This window comes from Danio rerio, chromosome 2 (genome assembly GCF_052040795.2).
Source record: "Danio rerio strain M-AB ecotype USA chromosome 2, GRCz13ab, whole genome shotgun sequence".
NCBI classification, from domain to species: domain Eukaryota; kingdom Metazoa; phylum Chordata; class Actinopteri; order Cypriniformes; family Danionidae; genus Danio; species Danio rerio.
In genome coordinates this window covers 26,340,929-26,362,245 of record NC_141022.1, presented here as the reverse complement: position 1 = coordinate 26,362,245, position 21,317 = coordinate 26,340,929, and the positions used below count along the sequence as shown (strand labels likewise).

General features: G+C 36.2%; 1 protein-coding gene and 1 long non-coding RNA gene across 2 annotated transcripts in view; one reads left to right on the top strand and one right to left on the bottom strand.

Moving 5' to 3' along the window:
* myo7bb (myosin VIIBb) overlaps positions 1-21,317 on the top strand; it is a 46,673-nt gene that overhangs the window by 5,637 nt on the left and 19,719 nt on the right. Inside the window, exons 5-29 of the mRNA XM_087240720.1 lie at positions 153-337; positions 898-1,019; positions 1,100-1,242; positions 1,448-1,561; positions 4,854-5,007; positions 5,107-5,183; positions 5,289-5,408; positions 6,415-6,557; positions 7,115-7,325; positions 7,410-7,545; positions 7,652-7,821; positions 8,970-9,110; positions 9,198-9,356; positions 10,389-10,481; positions 11,509-11,603; positions 11,684-11,768; positions 11,849-12,067; positions 13,529-13,729; positions 16,161-16,415; positions 16,489-16,641; positions 17,052-17,126; positions 17,904-18,052; positions 18,134-18,260; positions 20,132-20,251; positions 20,335-20,508. Of these exons, the coding sequence (XP_087096846.1) occupies positions 153-337; positions 898-1,019; positions 1,100-1,242; positions 1,448-1,561; positions 4,854-5,007; positions 5,107-5,183; positions 5,289-5,408; positions 6,415-6,557; positions 7,115-7,325; positions 7,410-7,545; positions 7,652-7,821; positions 8,970-9,110; positions 9,198-9,356; positions 10,389-10,481; positions 11,509-11,603; positions 11,684-11,768; positions 11,849-12,067; positions 13,529-13,729; positions 16,161-16,415; positions 16,489-16,641; positions 17,052-17,126; positions 17,904-18,052; positions 18,134-18,260; positions 20,132-20,251; positions 20,335-20,508 (3,621 nt within the window). The remainder of the gene's footprint in view (positions 1-152; positions 338-897; positions 1,020-1,099; positions 1,243-1,447; positions 1,562-4,853; positions 5,008-5,106; positions 5,184-5,288; positions 5,409-6,414; positions 6,558-7,114; positions 7,326-7,409; positions 7,546-7,651; positions 7,822-8,969; positions 9,111-9,197; positions 9,357-10,388; positions 10,482-11,508; positions 11,604-11,683; positions 11,769-11,848; positions 12,068-13,528; positions 13,730-16,160; positions 16,416-16,488; positions 16,642-17,051; positions 17,127-17,903; positions 18,053-18,133; positions 18,261-20,131; positions 20,252-20,334; positions 20,509-21,317) is intronic.
* LOC103910043 (uncharacterized) lies at positions 6,765-12,149 on the bottom strand. Its single transcript, XR_015478450.1, has 3 exons — positions 11,821-12,149; positions 11,527-11,677; positions 6,765-9,354 (listed from the first exon to the last, which is right to left on the bottom strand). It is a non-coding gene; the product is annotated as an uncharacterized LOC103910043 (long non-coding RNA).

Genomic DNA, 21,317 nt, shown 5'->3' with positions numbered 1-21,317 from the left:
AATTGTTACTTTACAATATGATGTTTGTTTGTTGGTAATAAATATTTCAGACTAAATTAGATTTCAGGTTTCCAATGATCTCAGATGTTAGATCCCACAGTCCAAACAAGCTTTTTAATATGTTTCATTTTTTCAATTTGTGTGCTATTTAGACATATATCGGCTCTGTTCTCGTGGCAATGAATCCCTATGAGATGCTGCCCATCTACACAGCAGACCAGGTGCAGCAGTATCATGGGCGTAAACTGGGAGAACTTCCTCCACATATCTTCGCCATCGCTGACAGCTGTTACTTCAACATGCGCCGCAACAAACGCAATCAGTGCTGCATCATCAGGTACTTATTTGATTTGTAAAAACAGATCATACATGATCATAAATCACTTTTACATGTTTCTCAAAGACATTGTTTACCCAAAAGTGAAAGTCTATTAGCCAGTTACTCATCTTCAGGTGGTTCCAAACCTTTAGAATTTTCTTTCTTTTGTTGAACACAACATTTTGAAGAATGTTAGAAGCCTCTAAACATTGACTTCCATAGTAAGTAATAAAGGAATATACTATGGAAGTCAATGGTTCCCAGTTTCCAACATACTTCAAAATATCTGCTTTTGTGTTCAACATAAAAAAGAACTCTGGAACAAATGTAGCGTGACTAATTAAATTTTTTTTGTGAACTATCTGTTTTAAAGAGTTTAAATGCATAAAGCAAGATTTACATAAACAAATAACATATTAAAAAACTATTAATTTGTTCTTTCATTCTGAGCAATCATCATCTAACACTTTAAAAATAAATGTTTTTTGTCATAAGGGATATATTTAAAATTCATATAAATTTGGTCTTTACAAATCTTAGCAACTGCTAAAAATGAATGCATGTGTGTTGTGTTACAGTGGAGAATCTGGAGCAGGAAAGACAGAAAGCACAAAGTTGATTCTTCAGTTTTTGGCTGCAGTGAGCGGACAGCACTCCTGGATCGAGCAGCAGATCATACAGGCCAACCCCATCCTGGAGGGTGAGTGCTGAACTTTCTTATTTGCTGGATCATTTCAGTATTTTTCATAGAAAGCTCTCTCACTTCTGCATGTCTTACAGCCTTCGGAAATGCCAAAACTATTCGCAATGACAACTCCAGCCGCTTTGGGAAATATGTGGAGATCTTCTTTAATAAGGCGGGTGTCATAAAGGGAGCTCACATGGAGCAGTACCTGCTGGAGAAGTCCCGTGTCTGTCATCAGGTGAGCCTGTGTTTTATGTTATGTACGATAGACAAACATTAGGAGCCCTTGACTGGAAGTGCGTTTTTATGAGCTTTATCTGAAATTGCTCATAATAGTTGAATGTTTGATAAATAATGTAGTCTTGGAATTTTAAATGAATAAACAGTTCAAATGGATACATTTATTTATATATTAAAATAAATGTTTGTTTTTTTATTTTAAGGCACTGCAGGAAAGGAACTACCACATATTTTACTGTATGTTAGCTGGGATGCAAAGTGATCATAAGAAGACTCTCTCCCTAGGTGATGCATCAGAGTTCAATTATCTGACCGAGGTTTGTGCTTTTGGATTTTTGTTGTGAGTTGAAATGAAAAACAAGCTCTGGAGTAGTGATAGCACTGCTTTTTATGCGGTAAAGAAATGGCTTGGTCCAGCTGTCAGACTGTAGTACTTTCAATTGACTTTTTACAGAGTGAAATGGCAGTGTACAACACGTCACTTGGAAGAAAAAAAATTGAGTATTTAATTCTTATATTTATAGTCTGAAAGGTCCATTTAGAGAAAAAAAGATGTGTGTACTTCAAATGTATAAGGATGCATTTATCCTCAGAGCTAAGATGCTGCATTCATACTGTCAATAACTCCAAAATGAGTCCAAATATTTTTTTAAATACCTCAGATTAAAGGGACAAAATGTAATATACTTATATTATCCCAAATGTTTTGAAGAATGTTCAAATACAGAGAAATAAGCCATTTTAACTAGTGACATGGACCATGTCCTGTACCACCGCTGTCATGACATCATACACCCTCGGTTTCAGGATTCGTTTTTTTTAGAATACAGGGAAAAACAATAGACTGTAAAAGATATGGACGTAGCATCCGTTACATTACCTATAGGTTTCTAAAGAATGCAAAAGAAGCTACAAGTAGGCGTGGCCAACCGTCAACATTTTGTTCGCGCGTCATCGCATTGACCGGGGAATACCAAACAAGGGCAAAGAGGCGGAGCTACAGACGCTTGCTAGCATTTTGCTTAGACAGGTATTTCTTTGGGAGAAACGCTTAATACTTCATTACCTGTGACTCTTTTGTGTCCTGACCACATGTGCTTGGTTGTACACTATATCAATAAAGTGTTTAGACTTTTAAAAAACTGCTGTAATACATTGAATCACTAAAATTTGTTTTTATGACATCTTCAACAGGAGAAAAACACGAATTACTTTTTAGGCTATTTATGAAATCCAGGCATAAAACTGTATGACAATGTTTCAGATGACTGTTCTAGAGCCTACAGCTAATCAATCGGTCAGATTCTGGAGTCCAATAAAGGTCTAAAAAAAAAAACAGTTGATAAATGATCTTGAATAAAACAAATACATTTATAGTGATGGTATACGTATATAATTTCATTCATCTGGAAAATGGAGGCCACGTGAACGGTTTGTGAGCACAATTAAGTGCACAAAGCATATCATATCATCTGATGAATGTAATAATTCCAAAAGGCAGTTGATTGTGTAAAGCCACATAAAACAAAACAAAATACGATGTATATGCCGAGTTCAGCGGCTAATCAGCCAGAATCAGCTGAGGTCACGTGAGGGCGATCAGCGAGAAATAGCTGTCACTTAAGTGGCCCCACCCTTAATTATGCAGACTTAATTATGCAGACTTGAGAAAAAGTACTAGCAGCTCTTTACATACTGTCGTTTAAATTACCTGCTCAGACAATATATCATTTCAGACTGCTATTATGGCAATAAAAGACTCTTTGCTAAGTTTTAGCATCAAAAGTAGTTGGAACAAAGATCAAAGTCACATAATTTAAATTGAAAGCGCAAGTAAAACACCTACTGTAGCAATCTGATTATGGATATTTTTATATTGTTCATTTCTCTGGAGCAGCTTGTACAAGTGTTATTACTGCTCTAGAAACTGGTAATTGCTGCTTTTTAGCTAAATTTAGCTAATTTTTCTCCAGGGACATTAAACGCTGATATGGAATATTTGTAGGACTACTTTTTTGTTGTTGTTGTTAACATCACTCTGTTGTTCCACATTTGTCTAGTGTGAACAGGCTCTGTGCTATGTGTATCCGGCAAAGTCTCGCCGCTGGCTTACTTCCACTGATTGTACAGTACTGTGCTACAACAGGAACACTGCTGACCCAAACATTACGGATAGTCGTGTTGTGCTTTATGTCATTATAGCACACTTATATATGTTTATGTCAACTACATGATTATGACATCTAAACATTCAAAAGTATAATTTCAAAGCCATGAGGACAGTGCTTCTAGCTACCACTGCTGTGCTCTGCAATGTACAGCGAAATTTATATCTTAAGCCTGTTACACACCACAAGTGTGAGCAGAGAGTGAGCAGCGCATGTTTTTTTCGGCGTCTTTGTTAACAGATTACAGTTTTCAAAAAAAAAAGCACGAGGGGTGAGCGTCGCAGTGCCGCAATAATTTTGGCGCTGGGTCTATTTTTTCTGCGCTGCTTACGCTCAATTAAAGTTATAGTGCATTGATAATGACCAAAAACACATTAAATGACAATAAAAAGTAGCAATTTTACCCAATAAATGCACGTTTTACGTTATAACTAACGTGGTTAAAACGATGGATCTGTGACAGAGAAACTACAGATTTTGGGAACACTCGTCACTATATTGTTCTTTTTCCAAACGATGCATCGTACTATGATAGTTCAGCCATGAGTTACATTGTTGTTTGGGAAACGCACCCCTGTGCAGGAGCTTGTGATAAGCTGCGCGTTGCAGATGCAGTCGGTGTGAAAGGCAAACGCCTGCACGATGATATGCTGCTCACGTCCTGTTTGCGATTACAGTGTGAAACAGGCGTTACCTCAGTTTCCCTCAGCCGCAACAAGTTTTGTTTGGAGAGGTTCACTACATCTCATGGCATAAAGCACTAACACAATTATCTGTAACATTAGATGTTTTGGTCAATAGTGTTCCTGTTGTAGCACAGTACTGTATGATCGGCGAAAGTAAGCCAGCGGCCTGAATTTTTTTTAACGGAAATAGTCACAAGCTGCCTTGCAAAGAGCCTATTCATATGTATATATCTATTGAGCCTATTGATGTCAATCAAAGATTATAGAATACACAAAACATGTTGCATAGTTTTAAAGAAGAATAGTTTTGGAGAAGTATAGTGGTCAATATTTCGAATGAAGCCCCACCTTCTAGTACAGGAGTTAATCAGTGATAAAGAGGATTCTCAGGGGGAGGGCTTTGGACCAGATGTGAGTTTCTGCAGATTTTGTGTGATTCGAATGTGTAGAAATAAATTTAAGAGACAGTTGTTGTTCAATTTTATTAGTGACTCCTAATATGAAATGTATTTGTAAACTTGGTAAGCAATTTTAGAGAATTTGATGTTACCTCACTCAAACAGAATGCCCGAGCATACTGCCTGAGAGGCATTTCAAAGTTGGCCGCCGAGTGAAATGACTTGGCTTAAAGGGACTTTGTGTGAATTTTGAATGTTGTCTTAGTAACCAACAGCCAATTGTGTGCCTTATTTTCAAGTTTTTTTATCACTCCTGCTCTCTAATTCTAACCCACTTGACTTGCGATATTCGTCTAGGGGGATTGTTTGACTTGTGATGGTCGGGACGATGCTGATGAGTTTGCACGGATTCGTTCCGCTCTGAAGGTCCTCACTTTCACAGACAGGGACTGCTGGGAAATCTTCAAATTACTCGCTGCCATCCTCCACATGGGCAATATTGACTTTCAGAGTCAGTATCTCTAGCTTTCCTGTAACAGTAATATCATTGAAACTGTCTTCCCATAAACTGATGTTATTGGATACAATAACTTGACTTCACCTTTTTCAGGCACTATAATGAATAACATGGACAGCTGTGATGTTCTGTCCTCCAGTCACTTCTCTGTAATTGCCAAGTTATTGGAGGTACGGATGAAGATGATTTTAAACACTTATCTTCAAATAATTAGCATACGATCAGATGTTTGTCTGCAGAATGTATCTCATTTGTTGTCTCCTGTCACTGTGCAGGTGGATGATGCTGCTCTTGATAAGAGTCTGACCCATCGCTCCTTCATGACAAACCGAGAGATGGTCACTAAACCCCTCAGCTCAGAACAGGCCACAGACATCAGAGATGCCTTCGCCAAGGTGCTCTTTTTGGAGATTTCAGAATTAAGCTGCCTTGCATTCAAAAATGTTTTATATTAGGCCTCTTATGTTTACCAAGACTATATTTATCGAAAAACAGTAATATCAAAGTATTAAAATAACTTTCTACTTAAAGAAATAGAGCTAACAGTTTGTGACAGTTCACGCTGTTAACTACTGGGTTATTCATTAACATATGAACTCTTTATTAGTCATGATAACGTATGACTTTATTCTGCATCCCTAATCCTGCCCAAAACCTAAACGAATTAGTAGTTTATTAAGCTAATGTCTTAGTTAAAGGTCCCGTGAAGTGCTTTGAAATTAGTTTTTTTTTTACTTCAATGTTTGCCGTAATCGCAACTGAAAAATTAAGAGAGGGTGGGACATAGTGTAGCCCCTCCCCTTTGGAAAAAAACCTTCTCTTTAAAACAAGATTTGATGAGAAACTGATGTATGGTGTGATAAAAATCCTTGATCCATTTAGGCGGAAGTGACAAACTGCAATGCTTATGAAAGTTTTTTATATTTTTAAATGCAAATTGTCACTGTTTTGGAGCAGACTGGCTAATAGATATCCTTAAAACTAACATACTGATATTAACATCTAAAAAAACTTATTTTAATTTCACAAAACTTTTTATGGTTTGTTAATAATGGGAATTGGGACTCCCAAAATATGTTTTAAAATGTAATTCATTCCACTCTGACTTTTACCCTATTCTACAGTGTTACATGATTTGCTGAATTAGAAACTTTTTTCCATATGTAAAATGGTTTAACATTTTTATGGTAAATATATTATAAATTTTAAGGATTATTTGATTGAATAATTCAGTAGAAGAGATGGCAAAAAAAGAACATCAGTATTCATGGGAATTCAAAGTCCTTGTTCCCATTTATTTAATGTTTTTTTCCAAACTGTACATTTAGACAGATATTTTGGCTTCATAGATGCTCATTGCTCTCACACATGATAATTAATATTTGTTGTACTCATTGACAGGCTCTGTATGGAAGGTTGTTTGTTTGGATGTTCACAAAAATAAACAGCGCCATTCACAAACCCCAGACCGACGAGCCCTCTTACACACGCCAGTCTATTGGTCTGCTTGACATTTTTGGCTTTGAGAATTTCCCTCAAAACAGGTTGGTATCTGGTGACCCAAACAAATTATTCATAAACAATGGTGTAGAATATCTTTTGCATTCAATTTGACAAATAATTACAATAAAAAGGCAAGTAATAAATTGAGTTATAAAATTTGAAGGAGTGAATTAGTATTTTCATGTAAACATTCTCCAATAGTCTTGCCTTTAGACTTTAAAATAAAATAAAAAAACACAATGGATATTGCATGTAACATTTTATTAATATCATGTTTTAGAATGGGGTTTTCCCTCGTTTTTTGATATTTTTCATGATACGATACTGTGCAGATTCACAACACTTGTCCTTTAAAATGTAAACTTTTGAAACTCTACAAGTCAAGTTGTTTATGTTTTTTAATGGTTGGCTTTGGTTTTTTTATGGTTGGCTTTGAGCCTTTAACTTCCACTCACCAATTCTTTTTTTGTTTTAAATGACAAATTATAGACAAAAAGGCTACCAGACAGTTGCCAGTGCCAGTCCAGTGGTTTAGTAACATTTAGATACTCTAACCATACTTTGAGAATAATTTCTCTTTTCCACTTTTGTCATTTAGTTTTGAACAGCTGTGCATCAATTTCGCCAATGAGCATCTGCAGCAGTTTTTTGTGAGGCACGTCTTCAAGCTGGAGCAGGACGAGTACACTAAAGAAGGCATTTCATGGAAACGCATTGCTTTCAATGACAACCAGAAAACCCTGGACCTACTAGCCCTTAAACCTCTCAACATACTGGCTCTGATTGATGAGGAGAGCCATTTTCCTAAGGTGAGCTTCGAACGCTATATGATAGAGTGACTTATATGCTTTTTATAAGCTATTTATGCCTGCGCTGTCCTGTTTTCAACACAGGGGACAGATGCTACGATGCTAAACAAACTGAGCCAAGAACACAAAGGCAACAAACTTTACATTTCATCCAGGGGCGACCATCGGATACATTTTGGTGTTCAACACTTTGCTGGGTTGGTTTATTATGACTGCGAAGGTACAATTCATCGATTATTTACTGTCCCATGACATATGTACTGCATTCCCAGCAGTTATTTTATAAATGAAACAAGTTCTGTTCTAAATGAGCAATGTTTTGGCAGGTTTTTTGGAGAAGAACAGAGATACTGTGAGCATGGACATCTTGGAGCTGATTCGGAAATCTTCCAACAAGTTGCTTAACCAGATCTTTGAGAAAGAGATCAATGTAAACTCGGTGAAGAATTCGAACAAAATGAACAAAGCTGTCATGACGCCAAAGAATTCATTACGAGTAAGAGATATTTATAAAAATGATGACTTTAACAATCATCACGTATTCATGCACACAAATATCATGATAACCTACATTAAGTTAACCTGTTGTCTTGTTTTACATGCAAACCAGTAACCCTGCAATGCAAGTCCACATAAAAAAATCCTATTATATTTTTTTAGTAAATACTATAGTGTTTTTATATCATACTGTAGATATTATTTGTAGTATCATTTACATAGTTGTAGAAAACATGATCCATGTATGTTACTATGGTTGTATTAGCAACTATAGAATTTCCACAACAGATTAATTAAGTACATTACAGTATGGTTTAAAAAACACTATTTTTATTTACTATTATTTACTATAAATTACTGAAGATTCTTTTCATTTTCATTGTTTATAAGACTTCATTAATGAAAAAAAAATCCTGGTAGTGACATAAAAAATTAGAATTTGCAAATCTAACTTCATTACCCTTGAAAAAATTGGATCATGGGGGGCCAAGTCAGAGCACTCACTCTGATCTTCCGGGCTCTGCGTTGCAAACCAAAGCATACAATTATAATTGGCTTAAGATTGGCAAGGAAAATCCTGGACATTGCAACCAGCAGAACCTGGGAACGAAAAAAAAAAAACTTCAAAATAGTCCCTAATTAGGTAACAATGCTGGGTAATATCGTTGCACCTGCTGCAGCCAAAGTTCACAAATTTATAGTTCCTAGCAATATTAACCTAGAAAATAACAACTTTTCATTTTCTGTCAGTCTTAGTACAAGATGTATCTATAAAGTCAAACTTTAAACAGGAAAATTATCAAAACTCTTTTTTTTGTGTGTGTGTTTTATAAGTGAGATGCTAATGGTCTAATCTGATTTAATGATTTAAATCCCACCAGACCCGGAGATTGGCTAAATGAATTAAAAAATGGTTGAATTCAAATGTTTAACTTGAGGAGAGTTGTTAAATGAGCCTTTTCTAAAAAAAAAAGGGGGAATGTTCATTTGAGGCATTTATGACCTTACTCCGTAAAGGAAAACCTTTTGACACCTTTACATGACCACATGCATTCTCGACTTCAGCATAATCAGATTGAGAGCATTCTGATCAATGCACTCAATGAAAATAGCTTTGAGATAAATTCTCTGTTTTGTCTTACACAGCAAGTTAACGAATCAAGGAGGCAGATTTCCACTCTGAGCGGCCAGTTTCGCCAGTCTCTGGACTCTCTGATGAAGGCTCTTTCTCTCTGCCAACCCTTCTTCATACGCTGCTTCAAGCCAAACGATAAAAAGTTGCCCATGGTATCAATTCACTTCAACATCACTTACATCTTGAGCAGCTGTGAGGACGCTTTTAAGATGACGTTTTCTCTTTATTTTCCTCATCAGGTTTTTAACAGAGAGCTCTGCATGCAGCAACTTCGCTACTCTGGAATGCTGGAGACCATTCGAATACGCAAGTTGGGATATCCCATCCGTCACACCTTCAAGGACTTCCTGCATCGCTACCGAGCACTCTTGAAGTCCATTGACTGCGACCCCAACACTGTATGAGATAATAGGATTATATTATTAATATGTGAATGCCCAGGATTATAGTTGATGATAGTTGCTTAATGCAGTAGAATTAAGTCTCTCACATTGTAAGAAATTTAATGACAAAAAGTCAAGACAACACATATTTTTATGTTGCTTATTTTAATAAGCTACTCCGGTTTCAACCAATTTTTTTTAAGTTATACAAAGTTTAAAATGTGTGCATTTACATTATAGTTTACTAAAAATGTAAACAGTTTTGATATGTGAAAATGAGTAAAAGGCTGTATTTCGCATACCTGGCCAGTAGTTAGTAATGTAGTTTTATAAAGAAACAAAAAGCCCCTGTGCATATACAGTCCTGTAGTCCCCGACTGTTGATTTGGTTGTCAAGTACTTGCACATGACGTCACAATTTTAACATATTTCTAAAATTAAAAATCATGTTTTTGCATGTAACGTTTGAATTAAAACATTAGAAAAAAAAATTAATATTTGCACTTTTTAGTTTTTTTGTTTTGTTTTCAGGTCTCAAAATTGCCAGTAAAAATGAACATATAAGTGAACATTTACCTGTGTAAAAGTCTGCAAATTATGTTTAATCACTATTCACAAATGCTTTTACATTAAGCAATTACTGCATTTTTATTTAAATGTAGGTTTATGGTGAGTACTGTGTTTGGTTGCTAGTAACCAAACATTTTAGTTGATGCTTCTGCCTTTAATTACAGGTAAAGTGAGTAATTCCTGTGCTGCTAGAGCTGACATAGGTAAAAATAATAAGAAATTAAATATAAACAAATATAACCATTTTAACCTAAACACTCTTCCATCTGTATTTGCTCTAAAATTCAGACAGTCCCGCTCCCAAGTTATGCTATTGGTTGAGCCAGAGTTGATGTGTGTCAGTATCATGCTCAAATTAAGTGGTGTTTACACTTTTTTTTGAAGGAATTAACCTTCAAATGACATGTGAGTGTACCAGTGTGGCTTGAGTTGATAAATAAAACATCTGTTATGTTTTTATCTGTTATATATTAACAGGAGCCTGCTGCCAAATGCTGCACTGCCATCTGCAGAACTTTAATCAAAGATGAAGAAGATTGGAAGATTGGCAAAACCAAAGTTTTTCTCAGGGTACCTCCTGCATAATATTTATCAAGTGTATCATAACATTTTACACCAGTGTCCGCGTGCACTCTTGTAATATTGAATCTTTTTAAAATCATTTATTTTGGAATGATATTAAACAGTATTGTTTATGAGTTTGAGGTCATTTAGATTTTTTTATTATATTATTTAATTAGAAATGATACATTCAATGGATAAAAGGTGACATTAAATAGTACATTTATACTATTTTATAAAAATATACTTATTGTAAGTGCTCTCTTTAGAACTGTTTGTCAAAGTGTTCTGTAAACATATTAAGCACCACCTCTTCAGTTTTCTAAATTTAGTAATGATTTTTTAGATGCATTTCAAATTAAAGAAATATTCTAAACGTGACCCTGGACACCAAAACCAGTCATAAGTGTATATTTTTAATTGAGATTCTAAAAAAGCTGAATAAAAAAAGCTTTCTATTGATGTATGGTTGGTTAAAATGGCAAAAAATGGCAAAACATTGAATCAATATAGAATATAAAACCTGCAATCTGAGAAAAAAAAATTATATATATATATATATATATATATATATATATATATATATATATATATATATATATATATATATATATATTTATATATATATATATATATATATATGTGTGTGTGTGTGTGTGTGTGTGTGTGTGTGTGTGTGTGTGTATAAATATTGACTTTAAATTTGCCTGAATGATGAGTTTAGCAATGTAAAATTGAGTTTTGATATACAGTATATAGAATAGTAGATATCTTCATGGGACTTGATCTTTACTTATTATTTCAATGATTTTTGGCATTTAAGAAAATGTGATAATTTTGACTATGTAATTTTGGCTATTGCTTTGAATATGCCCATCCAACTTATGACTGGCTTTGTGATTCAGAGTCACATATATTTCATTTATTTTTAATCATAAGTAAATAAGCAAAAAAAAAAAAAATCATTTACAAATGTTTAAAAATCACATTTTCTTCATTCATGAATTATGTTTTTTTTTTTGTTTCTCTGTCACAGGGTCATCATGACACTTACCTAGAACTGGAGCGAGCGCAGGAGCTTTACAGGAAGGCTCTCATCATCCAAAGAGTGATGCTCGCTCATAAAGACAGGTTTGTTCCTCGTTGTCTCTGCTCTGTGTCCAAGTGTAACATAGCTGTAGAGACTCAAGCCGTTTTTCATCCATCTACAGAAAAAACTTTATAAACAAAAGGAAGGCAGCTCTGGTTTTGCAGAAGAACTGGCGTGGCTACAAAGAAAAGAGGGACTTTTGCACAGTAAGCTTTGCAGGAACATTTTATGTCTGCAGTCAAATCAGATAAAGCATACCTCACACTGTTTCTGTTTTCCCTCTTAGGTTAAGCAGGGATTTGCTCGGCTGCAGGCGAAAGTACGCAGTCGGAAGCTCCATGAAGAGTACATGCGCAGACGGGCTGCCGCCATCGTTCTGCAAACACAGACCCGTGGCTTACTCGCCAGGAAAGAGCTGAAATCTAAAAAAGAGGCCGTGATTCTGCTGCAGGCACAGACCAGAGGACTGCTGGCCAGGAAAAGTCTCAAGAGAATGAAATCAGAGGTGAATTTAGAGTGGATCAGAACAACGTCTTTGTTGTTTTATATTTGATTCTAAAGTATGGAGGAATTATTTTAAAAGTCATATCTCTTGCTCATCAAGCCTGCATTTATTTAAAGGCATAGTTCTTCCAAAAATGAAAATTTACATACTATTTACTCGCGTTCAAGTGGTTACAAACATTTTTGAGTTTCTTTGTTCTGTTGAACAGGAAGAGGATGCATTTTTCAAAATATATATTTTATTGTAGTTTTTACAGAAATAGAAAAGCAAGGAACAGACAGACAAACCCATCATGAAACAAAAATCTATGCAAAATGTTAAATAAAGCATAAAACAAGGAAAAATGGTGACATACAAGAGATACAGTATATGACCTAGAAAAAGACACAGTGATGTCACCTCACAGCAAGAAGGTCGCTGGTTCGACCCTCGGCTGGGTCAGTTGGCGTTTCTGTGTGGAGTTTGCATGTTCTCCCGTGTTCGTGTGGGTTTCCTTCGGATGCTCCGGTTTCCCCCACAGCCCAAACACATATAGTACAGGTGAATTAGGTAACCTAAATTGCCCATAGTGTATGTGTGTGAAAGAGAGAAGGGCATCCACTGCTTAAAAATGTGCTGGATAAGTTGGCGGTTCATTCCGCTGTGCCGACCCCAGATTAATAAAGGGACTAAGCCAAAAAGAAAATGAATGAATACTAGTCTTTATGGTGTTTTAGAAAAAAAAATGAAATATTTTTAACCAACAAATCAGAATTTGAACACAGGACCAAAAAAGATGTGCTAAGGTCCCCTTAGCAGCTTTACACTTGTCGTATGAGGGGAAAACTGAGGGATAGAATTTACTAAGCTTCGTTTTAGAATAGGGAAGTCTGTGTAATATTTTGTTCTGAGTTAGATTGTGTCTAGAATTTCTAGAACATAAATAAACAAATAAAAAGCAAGATACTTTGAAGAAAGCTAAAAACCTGTAACCATTTACTTTCATGGTAGGAAAATGAATTGCCATAGAAGTGAATGGTCACAGGTTGCCAACATTCTTCAAAATATCTACTTTTCTGTTAAACAGAAGAAAGTCAAACTGGTTTGGAACAAGTAAAGGATGAAAGAATGTTCATTTCAATCTCTTTAAACAGAAATGCAGTGAAAGCTGTGTTATTATGCAATTATTATGCTATATTCTTGTAATATCAGCTCTGTATATTGATCCTTCAAATAAAAAGAAGTATTTGCTAATCTATTTCTTTAGGATATTATTCTAAAGTCTAAAAAGAAAATGAATACATTTATTACAAGGGACACATTAAATTCATAAATTTTACTGAAAATTTTTATTGATGATTACACATGTAATAAATAATTACACATTTTTTATATTTTAAAATAAAAAGTCCTGAAAATAAAATCTATCGTGGTTTTCCACAAAATGAAGCGTTTATGACTGATACTCTTGTCCTGTCTCAGGAGTTTTTGACAGCACAAGAAAAACAAGCTCAGGAGCTGGCAGCTTTAGAGCTTCAGCAACGGTTGGAGGAGCTGCTCAGAAAAAACGAAGAAACTGCCAAATCCCAGAATAATGAAGATGAGGAAATGGTGGAGAATATTTTCAACTTCCTCCCGACTGCAATCGCAGGACAAGAGGGCCCGGCTCCTGAGGGTTTTGAGGTGAGAGTAACTCCTGACAGCAGAATAAGGAAGCAAGACATTAATTTAACGGGAACTAACATTTCCTTATCGGAATCATTTCGCAAAGTCCAATAAGACACGTAAACTCTGTTAGCATATCTAAGCTTTATTGCCGAAACACAAAGAATGAATTCACAACAGTATTAGTATTGCTGATACTATGAAGTGTATGCTGTTTACACTGATAATACAATGCCTGGCTGAAAAAAGTCGTTGTTTTGGATTTAAGTGGGCTAATATTTACAGTCTATTGGATCTTTACAGAAGTGACTAACATGTTTCTGCCTTGGTTTATGTTTGGCAATTCATGATTTGTTTTTTTTGCTTAGCAACTGTTATTCGATGGCCATTTTCCAGGATGACAATCCCAAGATTCATACAGTAGATCTCTACTGTAGTACTGTGGTTTGGCACAGGCCCTTGATAATGTCTTTTGGGCCCGCCTAAGTGTATGGGCACTTACAGTCGTCCTAACTTTACCCCACTAACGGCGCCCATGCCTTGAAATGTGCTGGAATGGACTTTACAAAGTGAAATATGACACTTGATGGGTGAAATATGACACTGAAATGGTCATTGCAATTGGTTTTCAATACAATGTCATGATAAATCCACATAATAATTCAAGGATAAAAAATATTGTAAAATAGTCACTATCACTACGTCTTTCGGATGAGACGTTAAACCGAGGTCCCGACTCTCTGTGGTCGTTAAAAATCCCAGGATGTCCTTCGAAAAAGAGTAGGGGTTTAACCCCGGCATCCTGGCCAAATCTGCCCACTGGCCTCTGTCCATCATGGCCTCCTAACCCTCCCCATATCATGATTGGCATATCATCACTCTGTCTCCTCTTCACCAATCAGCTGGTGTGTGGTGTGCGGTCTGGCGCAAAATGGCTGCCGTCGCGTCATCCAGGTGGATGCTGCACACTGGTGGTGGATGAAGAGATTCCCCCCCCCATTGTGTAAAGCGCTTTGAGTGCCCAGAAAAGCGCTATATAAATGTAACGAATTATTATTATTATTATTATTATCTGACCCTGACCCTGGCTATATGCAGTAAACTCTAGTGTGCAACTGTAATCATGTGAAGCTCCAAGAACACGTTTGTGCACGAAAAAACATGACTGTAAACATGACTGTTACATCTGTTATATATTATACCTCCTGCGTCTTGTGAGGGTGCACATTTACCATGGGCAATTATTATGCTTGGATTACAGGCAGTTGTGTGTTGTACAATATGCACAGTATGTTGTATTACCAATAGTAAATGCACACTATGACCTGACACGAAAGAGAAGACATTGGTAAACAAAGTTCTTTTTACAGTTTTCTTTTTTTTTTTGGCTCACAAAAGTGTTTTTGCAGTTTTTCATGTGTTGGGATTGTTGCTATCTATGGAGGATCATAGAGCTCTTGGATTTAAAGGTGCAGTATGTAAGTTTGACACCCAGTGGTTGAACTAGGTATTGCATTCCAGGATCAAAACAAACACAAGCGCAGGTTGCCAACAGCCCAATTGCTTATCACTACAAATCTCGTCACATAACGTGTTGTTAGAACACGGGGTTACAATGTAACCTGCTCACCTAATGTTTACGATTGTAATATTGATATTATTTGCTAATTAATAACCTCATGTAGATGGCTGAATCCGCGTCTCATTTCGTAGTGTGCTACTGTCCACCGGAGGTCGCATTTCGGTCATGGACGCATTGAGAGCCTTTCTGAATGAATAAATGAAATGCACTGTTTTCCACCAAGGCAACCCGGGATCCTGAAATATAATTGGCTAAAGTGGGTAAAGTCTAAATCAGACCACGGCTGGCTGGAGCTACGAAATGCACACCAAAATAGGAGCATTTTTATGACACTTTATAACAATAATGCATTTTTTTTGCAGTACTGTGACGGTTAGGTTTAGGGTTGGGGTGGGGGTAGGCGTTAAAAAATCGAATAAATTGGAAAATTTATAAATAATAAAAAATAATTCTCGTAAACTTTCGGCCACAACCGTTTCTGATCTAGCAAAAACTGCTAAAGTGGCAGTGGGCAGGTTAAAAGAACCAAAACAAAGACAATGTTCCTGGCACGTAACGCACATTTTCAAAGCAGAATTTCTGACTTCAGCAAGAATGTTCACTTGGCATGTTTCTCAAATATCTGCAAACATATTATGGTATTTTTATGCTTTAGAAGAGTCAAAAACTTACATACAGCACCTTTAAAATGTCCATTTAAAAAATCCTTATTTGTGTTCAGAAGATGAACGATGATCTTAGAATTGTAATGACATGAGGACGATTAATTAGCAACAGAATTTTCATTCTTTCCTCATTTAATTATTAAACTAAACAATAATAGTCTCTGAGGTATTTGCTTCATGTGCATATTGTATGTTCTCCTAGGAGTTTGAAGCAGAACCGGCAAAATTAGAAGAGGTTGAATTAATTGAGAGCCCTGTGGTGGAGACCAAGGTGATGTCAATACCAGAAAGCAGTGAAGACCATCAAGTGAAAGAAGAAGAGGAGGAGGAAGAGGACGATGAGTTCTCTTTCTCGAAATTTGCATCTCTACACTTTCAAGGAGCTTCTACCCACTCGTATATCCAGCAGAGATTACGGCAACCCTTGCTTTACCATGAGGACGAAGGCGATACCTTGGTGAGTACCGTTAGCATTAGCAGTATGTTCTTCTGTTTTGTGTTGTCTTTTCTTATTTTCCCTCTTCCTCCAGGCCTGTTTGACAGTATGGTGGATTATATTGAGATTTATGGGAGATCTTCCAGAGCCGAAGCAAGAACGTGTTTCTGCTATGGCCGACCCCATTCAGAGGAACCTCGGGCAGAGACAAGCACGGCGACTCAGTAATCTTGTTGGATTAGATCAGGTAACAACAGAGACACCCTAAAACATTTCCTCTGGACTTGTCAGAAGATTACCCTTTACTATGGTTTGGGAGTCTTTCTTTCACCAAGAAGCAAATCTTTTATCAAAAACATTCTATAGACAGTCCATTTATTTATGTACACAGTCAACACAAGAACAGCAAATTGCATTTAACAGAAATGCAGAAGTAATTATTAAGAAATAACAGAAGTAATTATTTTCATTAATTTATTTTATATTTTTCCCTATGTTAAATAGCACTTGGGAAATATTTTTAAAAGTATTAATTTTCACAGGAGGGCTAATAACTCCGACTTTAACTGTAGAGTTTTAAAGTAAATTGTTTTTTTCTTTTTCTGTAACTAAAATGTGACTTTTAAAATGTGTTTGGTTTGGCTTATGTAATTGCAGAAATTTTTGAGAAAGAAAATGAAGCAGCAGAAAGGGGGAGGGAAACGAAAACACTCTGCCATTCCTGAAGAAGAGGTGAAATGTGTTTATTTACTACTCTGAGTACAACCCTAAACAACATTACTCACAACTACTGTAAGTGTTGAGGGTAGTGTATTACAGTGTGAGTTACAGTACATAATCAGAGAGATTGGCAGATTGGCACATATCTCACCACAATATGAGACCTTTCTATGTGGAGTTTTCATCTTCTCCCTGTGCAAGTTACTCCAGTTTCCTCTCACAACCCAAAGACATGCAGCTTAGATAACCTGGCTCCAAACTGCCCCTCCTCCGGCTTGTGTATTGATTAACCAGTGATTGCTATTAATATACCCATAAATGCAAAAAGGTGTTAAGAAGAAAACAAATCAATAAAAGTTACATAATCAGATTACTTTTGTTTTTAGTAACTAAAGTTGCACATTGTTTTTTAATTTACAAAATTCTCTGAGTCTGAGTTATTTTTTTCTGAGGGAGTTTATTTGAGCTCAGCTTTACAGACTTAAATTTAAATTTCCTGTGGAAATTATTCATTTTACATTTGAATTTTGATGTTAAAGCACCTTACATTTATCCAAAATATAAGTTTTAAAAAATATTACTAAGACAACTTAGATGAAAATGAACCAGTTGAAAAGATTTAGGCAAAAATTATGTAATGCATTACTTTTCTTAAAAAGTAGCTAAAGAACACCTTAAGCCTGTCTTTTTAAAGAAGTAACACAAGATCGTAATGCATTATTTTTAAAAGTAACTTTCCCCAAACTGATCATAGTAGGCTTCTGTTAACCATTCTGATGACATTTGCAGCCAGAAGAAGAACCAAAGTCTCAAATGGAGGCTGTTCAGGAGGAGCAGGTTGTGCTGTTTGGAGAGGGACCAACTTTTGATCGTCCAATGACACCCTTGGAGAAACTGCACATTATTGTGGGATATGCCATTGTCCGACCAGATATAAGGTTAATATGTTCTTTATGTTCTTCAAATTATGATTCCATAGCAGAATACATGATCTTTATGACCTTATGTATGTTTTTCAGAGATGAAATTTATTGTCAGATCTGTAAGCAGCTGACAGGCAATAAAAACCGCAAAAGTGTAAACAGAGGCTGGATCCTTCTGTCCATCTGTCTTGGTATCTTTTCCCCTACAGAACGCCTCACTAAGGTATGAATTACTGGTTTAAATTTAGTTCTTTTATTTATGAGCTAATTTAGGCACTCGTTTGTAATAAACCTGACAAAGTGATCTGGAGCTTGGCATAAGGCATAACATGTTGTCTGGTGAATGTTTTATTGACTCGTATATGTAGAAAATGATACAAACACAGTTTATCGCACAGGTTAATTGTAATATAATGTGTTATTAATTGTAATATAACAAATATTAGGCTGTGTTATGTATGTAATGTTATTATGTATTGTTATGTTGTGTTGTTGTATGATGTTTAAAGCAATGTTTTGTTTAGAGTTATATGAAACGTCATTGCTGTGTTATGTCCTGTTATTTTGGTCATTACATTAGTAGTACGTTTCCCCTTTTATCCAAGAGATGCAGTTTCACATATCTAATACACTGTTACACAGGCAGTTTCTTTCCCAACTGTTTATAAAATAGTTATTAAATTCTTTTTTAAAAATTGTTTTTTAAACAATTTAAGCCTTTGAATTTCACTGAATAATGAAAACTAGTTAAGTTTGATACTAATATCTTAATCTCATGTATACTGTCATCACGGCAAAGAAAAAATCTGTCAGTTATTCAAAATGAGTTATTAAAACTAATATGTTTAGAAATGTGTTGAAAAAATCTTTCCGTTAAACAGAAATTGGGGAAAAATATACTGGGTGCTAGTAATTCTGACTTCAACTGTAACAAACATTTTGTGAAAGTGGATTTGTGTTCTTTTTTATATATGCAAAAGAAAAATGAATACCGAAATTTTTCAAAAAACTTACAATTTAAGCTATATGCTTTCTTTATGTGACATGCACAATCTAATAGACGGCTTTCTGTGCTTGTTCTTTGAGTCTGTGTGCTCAGAAATTTACATTAGGAGTTTAAACCGACATGGCTTTAAAGCTCATGCAGATGCTTTGTTTTTTGTTACTGGAATATCTGAGGAACGAGCTGTAAAAGCATCGCTCTCTTCTGGAAAAGAGGAGCTCATTTGCATTTAAAGAATTGCATAATAAAATATGAAATGAAGCTTTAAAGACACTTTCAGGGGGCACCGAAGTCTTAAATTTTAAATAAGATTATATAATTCCTTTAACCTGATCTTTTCTGTTGATAAGGCCAGTAGGGGGTGCTGAACCTGCAGTCTCTGTGGGTCCTAACGCCTTAATCATAAGATGTTAATATGAGGTTAGATTTAGGTCATGATGTCTGGAGACCAAAATTCCATGCCTAGCCAACGTCTAAGGACAACATTATTTTGATGTTCAATAACGACGTCAAATGGCGGTGATATTTAGTTGATTCTAGGTTGTGTTGAAAAGTGACCAAACTTCAATGTCTAGCCAACATTTTAAACCAGTGTCACATTGATGTCAAATACTGACATTTATTCATCGGGTATGACAACCAAAATCCAACATCTGATAGACATGATGTGGTCAAGTCCACACAACGTCAAGGTGTAACATCATTAGACATTGATATTTAGTTGACTTTAGGTTGGACGTTGAACATTGATGTCGGCCAGACATTGATTTCTGATGTCAACCCGATTTTAATTTCCAAACAAAATGCAACGTCCTCTGACGCTGACGTACAACGTTAATGTGATGTCATGTTGATGTCCTGTGCATGCTGGGTCTAGATGACACTTTTTAGGTCTATGGTTTTAATAACTTTTAGATAATTTCTGACGTAACATATCTCATAGGTTTGTTCATTTTGTATTTATGTTGTATTGTCATGCTGTTTTGTTTTGTTATATGTTGTTTGTTGTTGTTGTATTAAGTTATGTATTATATGTAATGTTATGGGTTGTGCCATGTTTTATTGAATGTCATCTTAATTCTTGGTCACAGTATCTGCAAAGCTTTATACGCTGTGGGCCAAGTGAGTACTCTGCCTACTGTGCAGAGCGGCTGCGGAGGACTCTAGCCAATGGAGAAAGAAATGAGCCGCCATGTTGGGTTGAACTACAGGTAGGCAATCCCTATGACTTATATAAAGAAGATTAGCTGTCCTAGACTAAATCTAACGGACTGTTCTTTCATATTTCTGCCAGTCTGTAGAGAATAAGAATCCCATTGGAGTGGCTGTGGGTCTGATGGATGGCAGAAACATCAGCCTCACTGTGGACTCCGCCAGCACCTCAGCAGAGGTGTGCACTGCCATCATCCAGAACACAAACCTGCAGGACAGTTTTGGCTTTTCCCTGTATGCCGCAATGTATGAGAAGGTGTGTAACATCTGAATGGCTTCCTTTCACCTGCGAAAAGTCACATGTGAATTGCATTAGAGATCAAAATAAGAGAACAGTCTACAGTTTTCTAAATATACTTTACAGACAGCAGTAAAAGAGCAGTTTTTAATCATTAATGATGAGTTACATATATTTTGGAGCACAGTATATTATATAAATGAAGACTTTCAGATATCTGCCAGTTATTGTTGTAGCTATCCACATTCACTCTCTGACTGGTCTACTGGACTATTGTCATATCACTCTGCAGCCTAAGACCGGTTACTTACTGAAGCTAAGCAGGACTAAGCCTGGTCAGTACCTGCATGGGAGACCACATAGGAAAACTAGGTAGCTGTTGAAAGAGGTCTTAGTGAGGCCAGCAGGGTGCGCTCAACCTGTGGTCTGTGTGAGTCCTAATGCCCCTTTAAAGTGAAGGGGACAGTAATGTCAGTAAGCGTTGTCTTTTGGATCAGACGTTAACCAGAGGTCCTGACTCTCTGTGGTCATTGAAAATCCCTTGGCACTTCTTGTAAAGAATAGGGGTGTAACCCTGGTGACCAAGCCAAATTCCCTCCATCCATACCATCATGGCCTTCCAATCATCCCCATCCACCGAATTGGCTCTATAACTGTCTCTCCACTCCACCAATAGCTGGTGTGTTGTGAGCACACTGGCCCCATTGTCATGTGGCTGCTGTCGCATCATCCAAGTGGATGCTGCACACTGGTTGTGGTTTGGAGAGACCTCCCCCTCATGATTATGAAGTGCTTTGGGTGTATTGCCAAACATGATACATGCGCTA